Source organism: Carassius carassius, chromosome 45 (assembly GCF_963082965.1).
Source record: "Carassius carassius chromosome 45, fCarCar2.1, whole genome shotgun sequence".
Lineage (NCBI taxonomy): Eukaryota > Metazoa > Chordata > Actinopteri > Cypriniformes > Cyprinidae > Carassius > Carassius carassius.
Genome location: NC_081799.1, coordinates 11,267,167 through 11,289,014, shown reverse-complemented (window position 1 = coordinate 11,289,014; position 21,848 = coordinate 11,267,167). Strand labels below are relative to the sequence as shown.

Sequence of the window (21,848 nt, the reverse complement as noted above, 5' to 3'; positions counted from 1 at the left end):
TTTATCCACTACAGAATCAACACAGGCAGCCCCATATTTTACAAAATGTTACAGGGCCTAGCTACTTTTTAGGAGGACTTGCCGAGGGTTAGGCTACTTTTCAACTCGTAACGAAATAGTCTGAGCAAATTTTCAAAATTCGACGGTAGCTTTGAAGTTTAAACAACATTCTGGCATCAAAACTCTTAGAACTACGTTACATTTTGTGATAAAACAACAATAGTATTTCGAAATGTATAACTTACAGTTGTGAGTTTTCTCCTCCGCCATTGATGCTAACCTGGTTCGAGCTGAATTCTGGGTTATGGCCCGTATCAAGTCCGCACAAGTCACCTCTCCATGCATCCTCGGTAAAAGGAGCGGAGCAAGAACACATCCGGGGATTTGAACTGGACTTGGCTAGATGTGAACTTTGAAAAGGGAAACAGTACTTGGGCAGCGACTGATGACATTTCACAAGTCCACAAGTAACGTTACAGACAAGTACGCACAACATGGCCGATCAGGCAAGACGCCCCCCCCCCCTGGATTTAAGCCAAAACGTGATTGGTTGAAGCGATAACGTGCTACGATTGGTCAGCTCAATGTGGCCGTTATTTGATTGGCTTGAGTAAACGGTGGGTGGAGTCCACTTATTTGTGGATTTATCTGTACGTCGACGCTAGAAGTGTTTCAAATCCACAAATGCACAGGAACCGATCCACAAATGCGTGCAGTGATTTATAAATGCACAGACAGCGGTTCACAAATAAATACCAGGTAGAGTTGTGTTTGTGACATTAAACACATTTGTAAATATATATATTTTTATTTGCAAATCTCATTTTATTTATTTGTGAGTTTTATATTTTTTTGTGAAACTCTGTACATTTATTTGTGAATTTGATATATTTTTGTGAATCTTGTTACATTTATTTGTGGATCATAATCTATTTATTTGGAATAAAGCAACAATTCTAACCCCATAGAAGAGACACTGAAGAATGGGAATTTAAATAGACTGCAGGTGATAGGTGTCAAGACTAGATTGGTACACGTCAGAAACAGCTGACTGTCAGCTGATGCAAGCGTGACTAACGTGGCCTGACTGAACTAACGCGATGCTCGATATATTTGATTTTATGGTGATCATGTTTGTAATAATTGTCATGTGATGTGGCTGCTTTCCAATAACTATTTTATCATGTGTGTCTGTTTATAAAGGAAATACTGAAATTCTGTATGGATCCGCAGCTTTTTTTTGCAGGAGAAACATAGCCTGCTTTTGCATTTACACTGTTTACACTTATGCACTGCTTATGCACATTGTGTGTTTTAAATCAAAGTGATAAGGATTCCAAGAAAGATTATTTTAATGTATTAGTTATTACTGTAGTAGATAATTTGTTAGTTAACTATGTTAGTTACCTTTCAACTAACAATGAAAAATGCTTGTTAATTGCAATATTTAAAACTTTATAAAATCAAACATTTTACCTGTTAATTATTTAATAGATCCGAGATAACATTTTAAATAACATGTTTTTAAAAAAAGAAATATATTTTTTTAAAGATTAATAAATATTGTAACTAATGTTAGTTAATGTTAATGCATGAACCTTATTTTAAAGTGTTACCATATAAACTAGCAAAGTCTTTAATGACTCTGAAATCTAGGTTAATGTGATTTTAAATTATATTTAACTATAAATCATGTTAGTTCATAATACATTAACTAATATTGATTTATGCAACTTGAAATAGTAAAATGCATTAGTATATAAACAAATTTTGTAAAAAAAAAAAAACAGAAAAAAAGAAAAGAAAAAAAAACAGAAAGTTTTATTACACATTAAGTTTGAAATGTTTTAATCTACAGAGCTTAATTTTTTATTTGTGTAATATTTAGGTGTCTTTTTGTTACTTGTGTCAGTCAGGCTTGTATTTCTATATTTACATAAAACATACAAGCTTTCATCAAGTTGCAGAAGACCTTCAATCAGTTTGCAGAGAAATACCTGGCAATGCTGTGAAAGAGCGAAAAACAGCTTCATACAGCATTTGAACACCTATGGTACTCTGCAAATGACAGTGTTTGCTTCTAATGATTCACATTTCGGCATCTACGTTGCAGGGGTTTGTGTTTGTTTGAAGGACGTTTCCTGTCAGCGGGATTATTTTCGCTCTGTGCCTCTTCTGGGCCAATTAACAGGGATTCAAAATATCTTCTGGTGCTTAGATCCTGTCTATGTATATCATTCTCATCTGAGCATGCGTGTGTGTGCAAACAGGCCAGAAGGAGCCTCAGCTCTTTGCTTGTCATTAACCAGCCCAAACACGAGCAGTGACGTCTCTGCACTAAGCTCGATGTCAAGGGTCTCCAGTCACGTCTGTTCTCTGATCTTCCTGTCCAGAGTCACCTAGCAACTCCAGACCTCCATGACCTCTTGTACTGCTTAAAGAATGGACTGCAAAGATTAACAGCTGAATCGAGATGATATTAAGACGTAAAACAAACAGCAAAATGAGGTTGTCGACTCAATAGCAAGTCTCTAGCTGTTTATTATTCTATATTCTGAGTAAATAAATTAAAGGGATTTAACTTAGGTGAGAGAGGAGATTCCTTCTGTGCTTGTTTAACACGAATAAAGCTGTAATTGAGTCACATTCTTCTGTTTCCGATGCCTTGTTATAGAGAACTAAGCAAGTCTTCTGTCAAAGAAATTCTTCATTGGAGATGATGTGGGTAATTTTTTTTTTAAGTTAAAATGTTGTACATTCTCCCATTCCAGCTCAATGTGCAGAGACAAATTTACGTAAGCTGTTTGAAAATTGATTTCCAACAAAAGTGTAAACACTGCGGTTCTGTGGCTCTTTCTGCTTTGCTGCATCTGTTTGTGCAGGCCGACACAGCAACATTGCTCAACCAATGCCATCCAAATGACGCTTGAAAGACAGGGAAAGTGTGTGCGGAACCTCCTTTTTCAATTCAGTTTGGTGAAAAACAAAACTTAAGGCTTCTTTTATCTTTCACATAACCCAATTTTACAAAGTAAAAAAGAAAACTGCTGTTTTGTAAGGCACCTTGGATAAAGGGTATGTGTTTCTTTTCTTTTTTTCTTCTTCTTATTTATTTATTTATTTATTTATTTTTAGCTTAAACAGTTCATCTTTAGCCTTTAAAGCAGAATGAAATAGTAATATTATTACATTTGGTAAATATGCATGTAAAAATATAGTAAAAAAATTGTTATAAATATATATATTTTTTATTTTATAGATATTTAAATTGTTCAGAAATCATTCTAATATTCAGATTTGCTGCTCAGGGAACATTCATTATTAAATTACTTCTTTAAAAAACATTATAAATCAAATATATATATATATATGTGAATATATATGAATATACCCCCAAAAGATTAATTAAAGCTATTTTTGTGTTAAATGAGAAGTAGACATTACAAATAGTAGCTTTAGAAAGGAATATTTTATTTGATTCAACATAAAATGTATTACACATAAATGTTTAGGCTACAACAGCCTAATTATAAACTATGGAACATAAATGTATTTTTATATATAATTCATTTATTTATTTATTTATATATATTTTTTCATGCAGTGGAAGTCTTTGGTAACATTTTTATTGGCAAAACTGAGCAAATATATATTATATATTACACACACCTGCACACACACACACACACACACACACACGCACACACAAACTTTAACTTTAAGTTTGAGTCCTGTAAGATTTTTACATGTTTTTTGAAAGTCCAAGGCTGCTTTCATTTGATCAAAAATACAGTAAAGCAAAAATAATGTGAAATATTGTTACAACTGTTTTCTATTTGAATCTCTTTTTATAATGTAATGCATTTCCGTGATTGGCAAAGCAAATTTTTAGCAGCTTATTCAGTCTTCAGTGCCACATGATCCTTTGATTTGGTGCTCAAGAAACTTCTTTGATTATTATTATCAGTATTAAAAACAGCATAAGCTTGATATTTTTGTAGAATCATTTTTATTCAAAATTATTTGAACTGCATTTATTTGAAATCTTTTGTAACAGACATTCAAAAGCCAGTTCAGCATGCCCTATAATTATCCATGGTATTACTGATTTTATTCTCTCTAAATTATACTCAAACTCAGACTAAGAATAGAAACCAGGAAAGCTCATTTTGTTACCATACCTAGTAACCAAAAAAAAAAAAAAAACCACTTAAAAAAAAACTGCAAACCGATGGTTTTATCCAAAGCAACCTAAGCCGGTCTGTCACGTTCGCCTGAAGCAGCATGAGGTTAAATGTCTGGTGCAGGGGCAAAACGGTGATACAGCAGGACTGCAATTTCATTGGCTCTTCAACGGTTGGTTCATCCGAACATCTTAGCCACATTGACACCAAAAGTACAACCTCTCCGCAAACAGCTTGGAGCCGTGAGCACAAAGCTATCATCATGCCCTCTGCCTGTCAAGACCTTTCCTTGAATATTTCAAGATATTTAGGGCAGCAAAATTATTGACTGATTTCAGATCAGCCCCTACACTGAAATGGCTATTAGTTTGCGATTGTGTTTATCCTTTTCTGTCCAATATTTATTTAGTTTTTTAGCGTGTCAGTATCTGTGCGTGTAGAAGTGTGTAAGCTGTGGCCCTTTCTTGCAGTCTGTCATATCATATTCTCATCCTACGAAATACTGACCTTATATCTCCAGAGGAACATGCTGTTCTGAACTGCACCCCCCTCTGGAGAACCCCACCGGGAGAAGAAAGGAGAGAGTTAGTACACCCTTGTGTCCCACCCCCACTAAAACACAAGCTCCCCTGGGAAGGGTCAGAGAGAACGTGGCCTGTCATACATTGTCTCCAAGCCTCATCCATCTGAGTTACAGAAGCATGTCTGCTTCCTTTTTTAGGAGAAGTGATAGGACAGGGCTGTTCTACTTTTCAGATCAGCAGAGAGAAGAGAGAGAGAGAGAGAGAGAGAGAGAGAGAGAGAGAGAGAGAGATGAAGCAAAGAAGATGGTGAAGAGAAAGAACAGAAAACGACAATAGGACTGAAAAGAGAAAAGGGGAGACTTCACATTTCCCCACACTGTACAATATTTATTTAATTATTTACCCGGCATATTTCCAGTATATACTACATACACATACCTTTCAAAAGTTTAATGCCAGTAATATTTTTTTTTTTTATGTGAAAGATACTTTCCATAAATAAATAAATATTAAGCAGATACATTTAATATCTGAATGGTATATTAGAATGACTTCTTAAAGATCATGTGACTTTGAAGACTGAAGTAATGATTCTGAAAAATATTTGCATCACAGAAATAAATTCTAAAATATTAAAACTTAAAATTGAAAACAGTTAATTTCAAATGAAATAACATTACACAATATTACTATTTTATCATATTTCTGATCAAGTAAATGCAGCCTTTGTGAGAATAAGAGGCTTCATACAGAAACAACCCTAAACCTTTGTAATTCAGCATGTACAGTATAATTGTGGTAAATGCTCACAGTCATGCCAATAAAAATGCTTTGTTGACTTCTGAGATACAGTTAAGAGAGTGAGTGAGTGAGTGAGTGAGTGAGTGAGTGAGTGAGTGAGTGAGTGAGTGAGTGAGTGAGTGAGAGAGAAAGGATCCATGTTTACCTGTGTCTACTCTTCACTGCACATCTTCTGACTAACAGACCAATAAACAGGAACACATCATCTGACCCATTTGGAAAATGTGGAGATGTAGAGTTCAGTTCACTACAGCCTTGGGTAATTTTGACCTACATTTTTAAACAATTGCAAAGAAATTTGTGCAGGATACTGTTGGAATTTTTTGTAGTAGGATTTTTATAATAATGGAGCTTAATTTTAGATTGCAATTTATTGAAAAAAAAATTGCACCTATAGAGGAAAAAAATATTGTCACTGGAGCTGTACCCACACTCTTTACACCAAAATGCTGCATATTAATACCTGTGAGTAGTGATATGTTGTCTTATGGTACTATTATGAACCTTTTAGGGGTAAAGAAGGAACAAAGATGTCCCTTTGAGGGTACAGGCTCAGTGACAAACTGGGTTCATGATGTAGATTTCTTTTAAAGGGATCATATGATGCAATTTACATTTTTCCTTTCTCTCTGAAGTGTTACAAGCTCTTGGTGCATGGAGAAGATCTGTAAAGCTGCAAAGACTAAAGTCTCAAATCCAAAGAGATATTCTTTATCAAAGTTAAGACTCTGCCACACACCCCTAAATTGGCTCATTCAAACATGCCCCCACATGTCTTCGTCACTATGTGGAAATATTTGCATAGCGCCACCCAAATGTTCAAGCAAAGAAAGAAGGCGTGGTTTCAGTAACAGCAGCTAGTGTTGAAGCTGATGTCAGGGAGATCCTGTGTGTATCTAGACGAAAGCAAAAGTACTTTATTTGGCCTTCCGATAGTAGATGCATTTAAGAATCTTTAGGATTACTTACAACAGAACAGCAATGCATTTTATGGATGACCGTTTCGTGAACCTGGGAGAGGAGGTCATTCTGACGTTGCTACGACAATCTGGCGCTCCTGAATCAGCTACTGTATGTTATGTTAGTACTTTAACTATTTGCTATTGAATGTTCAGATGTGGAGTTTTGCGCGTTGTATGTATGTGTGTGTGTGTGTGTGTGTGTGTGTGTGTGTGTGCATGTGCGGTCAGATCTGTTTCTATATCATCACATGTACTGTATATTGCAAGAACAAGGCTTGCTCCTCCACTAGTAACTTGCAATTTTATGTTTCAACCACAGATGGTGATGGAGAGCCCATAATTCTGTAGTATTCTTCCTTTAAAATGATCTGTAATCTGGAAGTCATATTTGTACTTTGTGTTTCTGATGCTGATTACTGTCTTAAACTGTTTTTAGTCTTAAATATTTCAGGGTTTGTATAATGAACATTAGCAAACATTAGCACTCAGGTACATGGCCTTTAAACACAACATAGCCTGAATGTAGACTGTAAACAATAAATTATTCATTTTTTTAATCTAAACCATACATTATACATGCAAACTGAAGATTAAACTAGCATACAACATCATAAAAGTGACCTCATCTTCCTGACAAATGCATGCAGACTTGCTTAGTAATGCTGCCCTTTCTGGTTTGTTTTGTTCCAGAGCCACCGGCCTGTAGGAGTGTATTACAACAGCTAAAGGTATTGAATTTGCCTGCTCTCTCTCGGATCAGGGCTGGCTGTTAGGTCCACTTGCTCTTTGGCATGGAGAGAGAACCAAACCCCTCGAGTGCAGCTGTGGAGAGATGCTGACATTTTGGGCTCCTGTCATATTACACTCACTGCAGAGATTCAGTTTTGTGGGGATACCAAGTTGAAGCCGAATCTATTTCCAAAATAGTGCATTGCCCCTGGCAACAGCTTATTAATTAAAGGAAGCTACCAGGGCATGAATAGCTCTGGAGTGGATTTGTGTTTAAGAGGGTGCGTCTACATATAAAGCTATGAGTTTGTCGGGCAGCCAAACTTTTAATTCATCATAGATTCTTCATGCTTCGCCAGGCTCTTGCAACATGTCATTGTTTAACTCTCAAAGCCTTTTAAGAAAGCCTGTTAGACCATATTATTTAGGGCTTTGGAGACCTGAAGTATGCGTCCACTTTCCTTTGGGAATGTGAGGAGTGGAGCTCATTGCTTTCAGACCAACTGCCTGTCTGTCCTTATTGTGCACAAGGACAGATGATTGAATATACAGTATATTTGGATTGATATACTGTATGCTATGCAGATAATAAATAAAAAAAAAGAAAAAAAAGAAAAATTGCAGTTAAAAAATATAAAAAAAAACAAGAGACAATAATAATAAAATAAAATAATAATAACAGCAACAACCCGAATAAAAATAATTATAAGATATAATATGTAAATATTATATAATATAAAATATAAACGTTATGATTTTAGGAGGTTAAGTTTTTAAAATTAAGTTTTTGCATATTGTTCTGCTAAATGTCAAACAGAGCCATAAGTTATGTATTTATTAAGATTTAATAACTGTGAATAAAGTGTAATATTTAAATATTTCTAAAAACTTGCTAAATCAAAAACAGTAAATTAACATTGCTGTGTTATTTCATGTGAAACTTGCCTATTTATGTGTGCAGAGGAATATAGGCTGGATTTGAAATAAAAGAGGCAAAACACCCATCTTTGTTGCATAACCTTGAATCTGTGGTTTATTTCACTAAAATGTAGCCACTGAAGCTCCATATGTCAGTCCCATCACAGTCCTCTGGCTTTAACAGATGATAGTTGTCCGTTTGGTAGATCAAAAAGGAAGTGATGAACTATATACTCATAATGACATGTCCTAAAAAAAGCATCTTAAGTGCAAAACCCTTCATAAGTCAAGGCAAGCATCATGTTCATTGTAACTGTAGAGAAATAGTATAATTACTTTTTAAAGTAAATGTTGTTCAAGTTCATTTTCCAAGGAAAACTAGTTTCATAATTTAAATCCTCCTGGGTAGGTTAGTCACAGAATGCCATGTAATATTGCTCCATTCCACAAAATATGTCAGACTTCCAACTGCATTAGGAGAAAAAGGAGTTGTGGCTCCACATGCCAGAGGGTTGAGAGTCATGCATGAAAATCAGATACTTGGCATTATGTAGTCATTTCATTTAGACTTTGTGTGGCAGCCAGCTAAACAGCTTCCTGCATAATTTCTTCCTTTTTATTTTAGCCTTGAAAAGGCACTGATTCTGGGGTTGAGCCTGAGACTGAATCTGAGACATAATCTGAATTGGAGGCAGAAACTGAGGCAGAATCTCAGTCTGGGATTGAATCTGAGATATAATCTGGTTTTGAGATTGAATCTGTGGCTGAAACGGAATCTGTGACTGAGACTGAATTTGTGGCTGAAACGGAATCTGTGACTGAGATTGAATCTGTGGCTGAAACGGAATCTGTGACTGAGACTGAATTTGTGGCTGAAACGGAATCTGTGACTGAGATTGAATCTGAGGCTGAATCCGAGACACAATCTGTGGCTGAGCCTGATGCTGAGACTGAATCTGTGGCTGTGGCTGAGTTTGAGACTGAGCCCGAATCTGACACTTAATCTGAGAAATAATTTGAGGCTGACTGTGGGTTTGACTTCCAGATTGACTTTGGGTCATAATATTTGCATTTAGCTGGTGTAATTTGTGGTTCTGAATAAGTAAGGTGAGTAAAGAAAGAGATCCTTCATATCCTTCTCTCCTCTCTGGGGATGATGGGCGCATACTCTGGAGGAGTTCCTTAAATCTTCTCTCTTGTTGACGGAAGTCATACTCCACACTAGTCCAAAGAGTGAATAAGAAAAGTGGGAAAGAGATAAGGGAAAAGGTATAGGGGAGACAGAAAAGAGAGCATTCTATTTATGATTGTTCATGCTTCATACAAGTGCTTCTCAATAAATTAGAATGTCGTGGAAAAGTTAATTTATGTCAGAAATCCAATTCAAAATGTGAAACTCGTGTATTAAATAAATTCAGTTCACACAGACTGAAGTAGTTTAAGTCTTTGGTTCTTTTAATTGTGATGATTTTGGGTCACATTTAACAAAGACCCACCAATTCACTGTCAACATATTAGAATATGGTGACATGCCAATCAGCTAATCAACTAAAAACACCTGCAAAGGTTTCCTGAGCCTTCAAAATGGTCTCTCAGTTTGGTTCACTAGGCTACATAATCATGGGGAAGACTGCTGAACTGACAGTTGTCCAGAAGACAATCATTGACACTCTTCACAAGGAGGATGAGTCACAAACATTAATTGCCAAAGAAGCTGGCTGTTCACAGAGTGCTGTATCCAAGCATGTTAACAGAAAGTTGAGTGGAAGGAAAAAGTGTGGAAGAAAAAGATGCACAACCAACCGAGTGAACTGACGCTGGGGTCAAGGCATCAAGAGCCACCACACACAGACGTGTCAAGGAATTTGACTACAGTTGACACATTCCTCTTGTTAAGCCACTCCTGAGGCGTCTTACCTGGGCTAAGGAGAAGAAGAACTGGACTGTTGCCCAATGGTCCAAAGTCCTCTTTTCTAATGAGAGCATGTTTTGTTTTTCATATGGAAACCAAGGTCCTAGAGTCTGGAGGAAGGGTGGAGAAGCTCATAGCACAAGTTGCTTGAGATCCAGTGTTAAGTTTCCACAGTCTGTGATGATTTGGGGAGCAATGTAATCTGCTGGAGTTGGTTGCACCCATTTACCAAGACATTTTGGAACACTTATGCTTCCTTCTGCTAAGCAGCTTTTTGAAGAGGCTGATTTCATTTTCCAGCAGGATTTGGCACCTGCCCACACTGCCAAAAGCACCAAAAGTTGGTTAAATGACCATGGTGTTGGTGTGCTTGACTGGCCGGCAAACTCATCAGACCTGAACCCCGGAAAGAATCTATGGGGTATTGTAAAGAGGAAAATGGGAAAAAGAGACCAAACAATGCACATGAGCTGAAAGCCACTGTCAAAGAAACCTGGGCTTCTATACCACCTCAGCAGTGCCACAAACTGATCATCTCCATCCCACGCCAAATTGAGACAGTATTTAAAGCAAAAGGAGCCCCTGACAAGTATTGAGTACATGTACAGTAAATGAACATACTTCTCAGAAGGCCAACAGTTCACTAAAAAAATTATTATTATTTATTATTATCATTATTATTATTACTGGTTTTATGAACTATTCTAATTTGTTGTGAATTGGTGGGTTTTTGTTAAATGTGAGCCAAAATCATCACAATTAAAAAACCAAAGACTTAAACTACTTCAGTCTGTGTGCATTGAATTCCATTGAAAATCCACAAGTTTCACAATTTGAGTTGAAGCACTAAAATAAAAAAAGAAACTTTTCCACGACATTCGAATTTATTGAGAAGCACCTGTAGTTCTTTTTTTCCCCCTTGGAATTACATGCATTTGCACAACCATTCATTACTCCAGTCTTCAGCGTCACCTTCAGAAATCATTTTAATATGCTGATTTGGTGCATTTCTTATTATCACTGTTGAGATTTTTTTTAGGATTTAAAAAAAAAAAAAAGTAAATCCAAATGAATAGGATTATAAATGCCTTTGCTTCACTTTTCAATAACTTGAATGCTTCCTTGCCAAAGATTATTTAAGTATTAAAGTATTCATTTCTCAATGGTAGTGCACACACATATTATATATATTATCAACAAATATATGTTTGTGTGTGTAATAAAATTAAGTAAAATCTGAGCTTTTTCTACTATTATTTTGACATTATTAAACTTTACAATGCACAAATAATGATATAATATGATTTTTCTAAAAATGTTAAGAAATGTAGTTTTTTTATTATTATTATTATTAACCTATGGGCAGTGGGAGAAAGTAATAAAACACAGAAGAAAAAAAATTGTCTTTGGAAATGTAGAAATGTGAATCTAATTGTACTGAATTGGGTAACACAATAAAGTACTAAAGTTCATGCCTAAAGAGGTAGTTCACCCAAAACTGAAAATTCAGTAATTTTTTAATCACCCACATGTCATTCTAAACCTGTAATCTGACGAACAAAAAAAGAAGATAATTTGAGATGCAGTCTTTCTGAAATACGGAGACATTTTTAAAATATCTCCATTTGCTCTCTACAGAAGAAATAAGCCTTGCAGTTTGTGATCAATATTAGGCTGTGTAAATGATGACAGAATTGTAAATTTTGGGAGAACTACCCCTTTAAAATGTTTAGTAGTCTCACTGGGTGCTCTCACCTGTAGACAGCACATGCAGTTTTCTGACAGGTGGAACAGTCACTGAGGTCTTGGCCAGTCTGACAACATCGCAGACTACATAAATAGCAGGCAAGGAAAAAGATTTTAAAAGGCATTATTTTAGTATGCCTCACATTGACATCCATAAATGCAGTTAGAGCTCATTTATAGCCCTTAGTGACCTACGCTTGGAGATAAAATCAAATGTACATCAAATTAAACTACAACTACCTTTTCCCCTGCACCTCAGCTCAAAAAAAAATCTCACAATTACCTTTAACACATCCAGCTTGCCAGTCACACTTGTCTATTATCTGCTAATCTTGGAATAACTCAATCTCTCACCCTTTGCTGATTGCATGGCTCATCTCCAGGTCCTGGATGATGTTGAGCAGAGTTGTGACTCTTTCCTTGTTTGACTGCAGACTCGCCTCTACCATCTCTAATCTACACTTAGGGTCCCGCAGACTGCCACATTTAGGGGATGCAGGCAGCAACCGTACTGCAGAATCCGGATGGTCGTGCATTATGGAACATTGTTCACTTGGGATGGACCCAGCCTCTTCAGAACGAGATTCCATCTGCGTCTTTGAGTTCTGGTGACTCCCATCTTTCTGTGCGTGCTCTGCAGGCAAAGTGTCTGAGGTATCTAAACGTGGGTTTTGATTGGAGGCCACATTCAGATTCCCATTTACGAATTTAAAAGCTGGTGCTTGTGGAGGTGCAGAGGAAGGTTTAGGAGGTCGACAAGGAGGAGGTTTGTTTGGAGGTTGAAGCGAGTGTTTTGAGCCATTGGTCATTTGACCTTCTGATTCCGCTACCTTAATATCAGTTTGTTTCTTTGACTCTGAGTCACTCCAAGATTTCAGTTCAGTCCTGTTGTGTGTTGTAGCTTGAGGAAAAGCCCTAGCGGAAGAGATGGCTAGTAATGAGGACTCAAGAGTTTCATTATTAAGCTGATTCAGGACACAGTGTCTGAAAACCGTAGGCTCTGTCTGCCTACGTGGCGTTTTCGAGTGAACACACAAAGCGTGTGAGGCTGCTTTGACCCCGGGGCTTGTTTGAGAATGTTCTTTGGTGTACGAATGCACCTCCACCTCCGTTTGAGTGGCGGTAAATGAATTTGAGAGGTTCTGATGGTTGATTGTTTGTGTCGTAAGTGTTGCTTTGTGATGGGTTGACATATTTGGGGCATGTGAAAACAAACGAGTGTCATTTTGGCTTTTTGACTCACGATAAGGATATGACAGTGTGTCTTTATGCAGAGATATATCCTGCAGTGATGTTCCACTGGTGTTTGTTCGCTTTGTGGATGTGTGGGAAGCCTCCATGTGCGTGTCAGTAGGCGAAGAAGTGCCTGTGTGTATCGATGCGTGACGTGGTTCATCGTGAGGCCCTGAGAGTTTATGTGTGTGTGTCACCAGTGCAGAATGCGAACGTGAATCACAGGGTGAGGATTCTGACTCTGTGTCAGCACAGATTTGCGTCCCGCTTTGAGGTTTAATGCCAAAATTTGTGTGTGAGCACATTGATGGTTTAGTGTTCGTGTCAAACTTGGACTCTAATCCATTTGGGAATTGAAGCAGTCTGTGAATGTTTGAAGCAGTGGAGGATACGACACCTTCATTCACACAACTTTGGCGTTTAACGTTTGAATGTAAATAAAAACAGGCAGGGGATTTTGAAAGTGTGCTTGTCTGATTTAACCGTGAGCATTTCGAAAGCGCATTGGAGTTCTGCGGTGTGCTAGTTTGGGGGAACATTTGTTGTTTCAAAGTAGGCTGCAAAGGTCTGATGTGTGTTTTATTTTGTGGCTGGGGGGACTCTGAGTGTGTAGGTGCAACTTGGTTTCCTTGAGTTGGTCGTTTCTCATCAGGGTGTGGCTGGTGAGATGATGCAAAGTGAGTGTTTGTGTGTGGTGTTCTGGCATTTGTCACCTGTGTGGCTTCTAGTTTCTCTGTCAGGCTGTTTTTGAGTATTTGTGGAGGCATGACGGTCGCGGGAGGTCTGCGGGGACAAGAGTTGTGAGGTTTGTGAGCGTTCAAGTGTGTGTTTAAGACCTTTGTTGAGGCTCTATCCTCTTTCACGGTAACAGTAAGAATGTGTGTATTTAGAGCCGATGAGCGACTGGTATGATTAATGTGTATGTCAGCACTAGATTCCCCCTTGACTGCGTGATGATTAGTGAGGTTTGATGCCTCACTCTGCTGAGCAGGCAGCAGAGATAATGGCCATTCCTTGTTTATATTCATGTTGAGATAAGAATGAAGGTTAGGACTCATGAGGTGCTGGTCTGACTGTGTAGCACTGCAGCTGGTGTGCCTTCCTATCTGCGTGCATTCCTGCACGTCATTCCTAGGGTAAAGAGGGGATGAATGTCTCGACTGGAGTCCCAGAGAACCTGCAGAAGTTGGCTGTGTAATCATCCTTATTTGGCTGTAGAGTCCAGGAGGTGCTGGATTCTGTCTTCTTCCACAAGTGCTGCAGATGGTCACAGGAGGTCTGTGAGGAGGTGAGTGAGTAGGTAACATTTTTTTCTTTCCTGTGGTAGACTCCTCCCCTTTACTGATGTCACTGCTGATCCCACCTATTACCTCTGAGTCAACCACGCTCCCATTGGTGAAGTGACAATTCCTTCTCGGTTTTAACTTGCTGTTATCCACACCCAATGGAGGACTGGTTCTGGTTGGAAAATTATGGCACTGAATTCCTTCCCTAATGTTTTTACAAATATCCCTCTCCAGTCCCTCAAAAGTCACACCCTTTTTCATTTTACTCTCCAGACTTTTTCGTTTAGAAATTATACTTTTAGTTTTTTCTTTCCCATTATCCTCCTTTTTACCAGCTTTGTTTGGGATGTGGCCATTAGGTGGGATGATCACTTTAATTTCTGTTCGACTTCTACAAGCATCCACATTCTTGCTGTTTAGCTGTAGTTGGTTGTTTCTTATTGCAGGTGATGTTTGCACACCGACATTACAGTGATGAGACAGTGTAAGGGCAGCCATACTACTGGACCCATTTGCCACGGACCTCCAAATGCGTGTCCCAACAAGTGCAGGCTCTCCTAGAACTGGCACTGGAGTGGTGTGATCAGCTGCCCGTCTACCCATCTCAAGTATAACTGGTCCAGGCAGACTTGAGTGGAAATTAATGCATTTGACCACTATGGAGCACCTGAGGTGGAAAGAGAAGGAGAACTCTTGGAAGTAAATAGACTGAAAAGGGCAGAAAAAGGTGAATAGCAATGAATGTTGTTTGGCTACAAATACCCTGATACATGAGACATTATCATTATTATTTTATTTTATTTTTTTGTCACGTCATTTTTTTTAAGCACAGTTTCATTAAAAATGTTTTGGGGCTTTATGTCACTAGATAGATATGGAGTTAGAATTAGGCTAAGGATAGGGTTAGATAGATAGATAGATAGATAGATAGATAGATAGATAGATAGATAGATAGATAGATAGATAGATAGATAGATAGATAGATAGATAGATAGATAGATAGATAGATAGATAGATAGATAGATAGATAAAAAACAATAGTAAAAAGTAGTGAAACAATAAAGATTATTAAGTCATAAGATAAAGTATTTTAGGGCAGAAACTACATAGTACAAGCAATATGTTTTAATTTGAATTAACTTAGTGTAGTCAGAAATATTTTTTATTTATATTTAATATATATACGTTTTTTCATTTGCATTGCACACTTATTAGTAAAATCCATCATCTAATGCGACTAAGTTCAGCATTCTGTAAATGATATCATTAGTCAGTCATGGGAACACACATTCATGTAGCACAAATTACACTGTTTTCTGACAATGACCCACATAATAAAAACTGCAAAGTATTAACCATCTGCTACCGCCTGCAGTTACATTTGAAATGAATACATTACATCAAGGCATTGGATGAAAATGCACAATTTTGGTGGTTGCAATCTATTATGAGACGTGTGAAAAAAAGAAGAAGAAGAAGAAGAAGAAGAAAAGAAAAAAAAAAACTCATGCAGTACTTCTGAAATGACATTTCTGTTCCAGAGCACAAGACCTGATAACAGACTGTACAAAAGACCTTCCTGCCTAAAGTAGATGAATCCAATTTGGAAAGAATAAGCAAAAAGATGAGAGAGAACAAAGTGAAATCAAAAGAACAGTGTGTGAGAGAGAGGGTACAAGTGTGCTGTAACAGACTGCATTACTTCTGATCTATCTATGCAAAACATCAATATGTACAGTTTCCAGGAATATAGAGAAACTGTGGTCTGTTTGCTCTGAGTTAAAGTGTCAACATTAGTGTGTGTGTGTGTGTGTGTGTGTGTGTGTGTGTGTGTGTGTGTGTGTGTGTGTGTGTGTGTGTGTGTGTGTGTGTGTGTGTGTGTGTGTGTGTGTGTGTGTGTGTGTGTGTGTGTGTGTGAGTAATTAAATATTTCACACACTGACAAACGTTTTATTCCGCTCTGACCTGACTTTCTCTCTTTTCCGCTGCTACACCTGGCCCCCTGCCAGCTAGGCTCGACTGCGCTTTCTCTCATTCAGCCCACCTTGGCCACCTTAATAATATGCCTGACAAAGAGGGTGCTTATCAGTGACTTATTAAGTGACTTAATAAGTGAATGTTTCGAAAATGCGTTAGTGCATGGCATTTTGCCTACATTTCAAGAACAATTGTCCTTAAAATGATAGTACAAACTAATATTATCTATATTGTGGGAACCTGTTCATGCATAAATATGCTAAATAAAATATTAAATAATGTATTAATAGAAAGGTACAGAAAATATTGCACTCAATTGCACATGTATTGCTTCATATATTTGAAAGAAAAACAGCCTGTCTGTACACTTAATAAAGATTTAAGAGAATTTATATATATATATATATATATATATATATATATATATATATATATATATATATATATATATATATATATATTCTCTAAACTATCCTCCAAGCAAACAGCTCTCATTATTATTATTATTATTATTACTGGAGAACTGCTGGAAATTACTTTTTTGTTATTTATATAATTTTATATATTTATTTACATTTGCAGTCACTCGTTTTTCATTATACTAACTTTATTCAGTGTTTGGACAGTAGTTTAAAAATGAATGAAAATCAGAAAGGTTTGTGAGAGGTTTTTGGGATAAAAGGAGATGTCCCACTCCATGACAAAAAACAACAACAACAACAACAACAACAACAACAAAAAAACATTTATGTATGCTTTTGAAACATTTCATCATGGCGTGAAAAAATAGAAAGAATTATGGTATTTTGAGCTTCACAATAAACATTGCAACTATGTTGTGAATGTGAATCATTTTCCAATCAGCACTTACTGTAACACATTTCCAATGAACACACACACATTCTCTCAGCCCCCAGCCTTGAATGTGCAAACATTTCAGATCATCTTGTTGTTCATACCCCTAGCATCTTTCTTTCTTGATGTTCTGTTGTTGATGTCAAGCTGACCCCTCTGGGTGGCACCAGGCTGGGGCACCACACATGACAACAGCCTGAAGTCAGTCTAGGAAAGATTGTAGTCTATGAAGCACAAGACTCACAGTCTTTCCTTTAGATATCACACCAATCATGCAGCCTTTTATTGCAGATTATCACAAAAAGACGGCGATAAAAGCAGAGGAATGGGATCAAGAAATGTTGCGAGCAGTATTCAAAGTTGCATCGTTTACATGAGTGCCTCAGCTCATGCGCTAACCGCTAGGCCACGGCTCTGGCACAGCGGCTAACCGCTTGGAATCAGTTACATCGCACAGAAATGTTATACAGACCACAACACAGAACAATAGACTTTTATTTTGTACATAAACAAGGACCTACCTGCAGTTACATCCTGAGACTCAAACCCCCCAAATCTTCCTGCCATGTTGCAGGTATTTTTCTATAGGTTTCAGTATCCACAAAAGGTCTTGTTGTCCAGTGAGTGGGTGCAGTGAGGAGACTCTAAGATGACTCAAATCCGCACATGAGCTTGTGTTCAAACAGCACCTGCCTTGACAGTCACTCCTCTAGCTCTCCGCAGACAGTAATCATCCTCCCTCAGAGGCTGATTGGAGGCTGTTTGCTTCTCTCCAGAGGCATCTGCTTTTCATTTGTTTTGATTTGCTCTCACCTTCACTTGCTGAGGTAGCAAGCACATAGATGCATTGATCAGTGTCCCCAGCCTTGCGCACTCTCTATTTCTCTCTCTCTTTCTCTCTCTCTCTCTCTGAGTCACTCTTCCTGTCTGTCACTCAACCTATCTCTCTGTCTCACCCTGTTTCACATATGCATATCCAGTGCTAGGTCAAAGGCATCCTAAATTCAGCTGAATTTAGGCAGAGTGGGGAGAGAAAGAGAGATAGAAAGGGAGAGATAGAGAGAGAGAGGTTCTGCATGCCAAGGGGTTGTGTGAAAATTACCAACATTATAGAAAAACAGATTGATGGATGTAGTAAAGGAATTTTTAGCTTTGCACATAAAGCGTGTCCATTGTGAAATAAAATGTTATTTGTTAAATGTGATTTACCATTATTTTAAAACTGCTGAAGGTAGGTAAACTCAAAGAAAATTACAAAAATAAATGTTACAACTGATTTCATTAGGGGGCTGTTCAGATTTAAAACCTGTCCACTGTGTAATAACATGTGATTTACTGTATATTATTTCCTGTATAACTGATTTAAGAAAGGGAATGGGGGGAAATTACAAATAACATTTATAAGGTATTTTATTGTGAGATTTCTACAAATGTAATATACACATATTTTATTTATGTATCTTATATGAATCTTATATACATTAGCATATAAGTAAAATAAGTTTTAAAATGTCACAAAATTCCCATTTCACTTGTCTAACTACAAAAATGTTTTTTTTTATAACATTTTGCTATAATATATATATATATATATATATATATATATATATATATATATATATATATATATATATATATATATATATACCTATATATATATACAGTACAGACCAAAAGTTTGCTCACCAGCTCACCCCTAAACCATCTCGATTGGGTTCAGGTCCGGTGACTGTGGTCATCTGGTGCAGCACCCCATCACTCTCCTTCTTGGTCAAATAGCCCTTGATGCCTTCAGTGTGAGTCTACAATTTTCATAGTTTTGGTCTGTACTGTATATATATATATATATATATATATATATATATATATATATATATATATATATATATATATATATTAGGTATGCCTTGCTAGAACCGGGTTCTAGTACCCTTTTGGTACTAACTGATACTTTTACCCAGTTGCTACTAAGGGGCCCAAAGTGTGCCAAGAAAATGGCCGGTGAGTGTGTGTGTGTGTGTGTGTGTGTACAGGTCTTTTTTAATTCATAGTTTTATTGTAAACAATTAAATAGCTGGAATTGAATATGCTTAGTAATGTTTCACTACGTTCATATGTCCAAAGCTCACCGCTAGATGTCAGCCTTTAACAACATTATGATCAGATTCTGCAATCATGCAATACAATGTAACTCATTAAAATCCCAGGAACGTACCTTTTCTTTTTTTCCTCCCAAAGATATGTTTCAGAATGCTAAAATCTAGAATATTTAAATCAATACATTTAATATACTATTAATAAAATGTATTATATAATAATAATATTAGTAATAACAATAATTATTATTATTATTATAGGTAAGACTGTTATGAGATAAAACATATGTTTATATAAATGTGTTTAATACAAACTATAGCATGTGAAATCATTATTACAGTTAGATTTTTCCATGATAAAGTATATAATTAATACAACAGAAGTGTGATTCATGCAATTTTCTCTGAACAACCAGTTATATAAATGAGAGCTCAAAACGCACAGATGAGTAAATTTGTCTTTTATTTGGAAATCAACACACTTAATACATTGTGCAATGGTGGATCACTTTAATGAGTAAATGAGGAATCCACTGAAGGTGCTGAGGTTATCAGGACTGTCATAGATGGTGTAACCTGGGAGGAGTTTCACACAAACTACATCACCCACTTCCAGCTGCAGGACTGCTCCATTTGATGCATATCTATGCTGATTGTGATCACGCCACTGACCTACTGACACAATCTTCTGGCCATTTTTATGTAAACTTGCACCCAGTGATTGTCTGATTGTCTGACCACATGCAGTGAAACTGAAGTAGTAGACTCCTTTAACTGATGCAATGAAGAGACCTGCCATCGACAAAACAGTCAGATCAAATGTAGAACGAGCCTTATGAAAATTAGAACTGGATGGTATCCTTTAAGCATGACATTGGCTATGTTTGCTCAAAGTACCTGTTGCTGGATTGTAGTTGTTACCAATGTTTGTGAAGATGTTGTTAAATGCCAGTGTGATCTCAGTGCTCTGAGGACCTAAATCACCACGGATGCCCAAGTCCGCTGAAAATGCCACTTTTGGTTGTTCTGTGGATGGAAATTTTAAGCAGTTTTTACATACTACATAACACAAGCAGAAACAAAAATAATTATTTCAGAGTTATACAGCAATATTTATTGTGTGATAAAGGCTGCCTGTACATAATCTCTTAAATATTTCTATTAAAAAAGAAGAAGAATCATTTACCTTCATTTTCTCTCTTAATTCCTTCCAGCTGGTTTTCAATTATCTTTATTTGACCAATAATCCCTAAAATTAGTAAAATCATTAATAGATGCATAGGATCCATTTTTTATGTGAAATAAAGTTTTTTTTTTCTTCCAATATAACAGTGTCTTCCCCCCAAAAAATTATTCTTCTTATCAATGTATTCATGCTTTATATTTTATTTCTATTTTTTTTATTATGTTTTATACATCTTTTGGTAAATTGTAATTTAAAAAGAATGGCTGCATACACTTTTAAATACCTGCATTCTCTTTCTTCAGCTCCTGCATTTGTTCTGCCATTTCTATAAAACAAGAATGATACTAATGAGTGTTTATTTAAATGACTTGTATCCATTATTTTAAAGAATATTTTAAACTACTTAACTATTTAAAAGTTGACAAAAGAAGCAACTGCTAGTACTAACTTGCATTCTCTTTCATCGTCATGTCCAACTTGACTTTCAGCTTCACCACCATGTCTCTTATATCTCTCACCTCATTCCAAATGTTGGGCTGGTTGTTTTTTCCATTAGACACAAAATCTTGCATCTCGGTTTGTCCATCAGTGAGCAGAAGACAGGACAGCAGCTGCAGGAGAACAACACTCAACTTCATCCTGATACAGGCAAAACACTTGGGTTTATGAAAATAACAGAATCTGGCATGACATAGTTAATCATTACTAGCATTTAATGATACAGATAGTATCCATCCAATTAAAAGGAATGATGTGGTATGTCATTAAATAAAGTCAAGCTCAAGAGTAAAGTCCAGTTCTCTAAACCAATGAATGTATGTATTTATACAGGCTATGTATATATTGGAATGTTTATGGAAATAACACTTGAGGTATCAGCTTTTATATTTTGTGATAGTTAATCATTTCTACTCAATATTGACACAGATGTTTCTCACCTGTATCAATACAAATACAGAGTCAAATATTAAAGTGAAGCCAAACTCCAGGGGTAAAGGTCTGTTTGTTTCTGAAAAGTCATGTGAGTTTGAGTTTTTTTTTATATAAAATAAAATAAAATAAAATAAAATAAAATAAAATAAAATAAAATAAAATAAAATAAAATAAAATAAAATAAAATAAAATAAAATAAAATAAAATAAAATAAAATAAAATAAAATAAAATAAAATAAAATAAAATAAAATAAAATAAAATCTGGCTTAATAACACTAGATGTCGCCCTTTTACTACAAATGACAATCGGGCTGTCACTCTTGAGTGCTGGGTTTAGGCAGGTTATGTATTTGATGATTTATATTTATGTTGTATTTACTTATGGATTGATTGGTTGATTTATTTTTACTTAGCCTTCAGTAGAACCCTACAGCGGTTTATTTTGATGTAAATAATATATACAAATATTTAATATGTGTATATTAATTTGAGTACTACTTTAATA

At 36.3% G+C, this 21,848-nt stretch overlaps 2 protein-coding genes across 3 annotated transcripts; both read right to left on the bottom strand.

Annotated features, from left to right (window-relative positions):
* Positions 1 to 4,590: 4,590 nt before the first annotated feature.
* On the bottom strand, positions 4,591 to 18,382 carry LOC132127665 (uncharacterized). 2 transcript variants are annotated; one of them, XM_059539648.1, is made up of 4 exons: positions 17,649 to 18,382; positions 12,131 to 14,962; positions 11,786 to 11,860; positions 4,591 to 4,735 (listed from the first exon to the last, which is right to left on the bottom strand). In XM_059539648.1, the coding sequence occupies exons 2-4, from the start codon at positions 14,896 to 14,898 to the stop codon at positions 4,693 to 4,695; spliced, it is 2,886 nt and encodes a 961-aa protein (XP_059395631.1). In that variant the 5' UTR covers positions 14,899 to 14,962; positions 17,649 to 18,382; the 3' UTR covers positions 4,591 to 4,692. The 2 variants fall into 2 exon arrangements, with proteins under 2 accessions (XP_059395631.1, XP_059395630.1); XM_059539647.1 differs by lacking the exon at positions 4,591 to 4,735 and adding an exon at positions 8,207 to 9,339 and having other exon boundaries at positions 17,649 to 18,379.
* A 1,286-nt stretch (positions 18,383 to 19,668) lies between these two features.
* cbln17 (cerebellin 17) lies at positions 19,669 to 21,083 on the bottom strand. Its single transcript, XM_059539421.1, has 5 exons — positions 20,858 to 21,083; positions 20,693 to 20,734; positions 20,410 to 20,472; positions 20,121 to 20,249; positions 19,669 to 20,015 (listed from the first exon to the last, which is right to left on the bottom strand). The coding sequence occupies exons 1-5, from the start codon at positions 21,045 to 21,047 to the stop codon at positions 19,729 to 19,731; spliced, it is 711 nt and encodes a 236-aa protein (XP_059395404.1). The 5' UTR covers positions 21,048 to 21,083; the 3' UTR covers positions 19,669 to 19,728.
* Between the last annotated feature and the right edge of the window lie 765 nt (positions 21,084 to 21,848).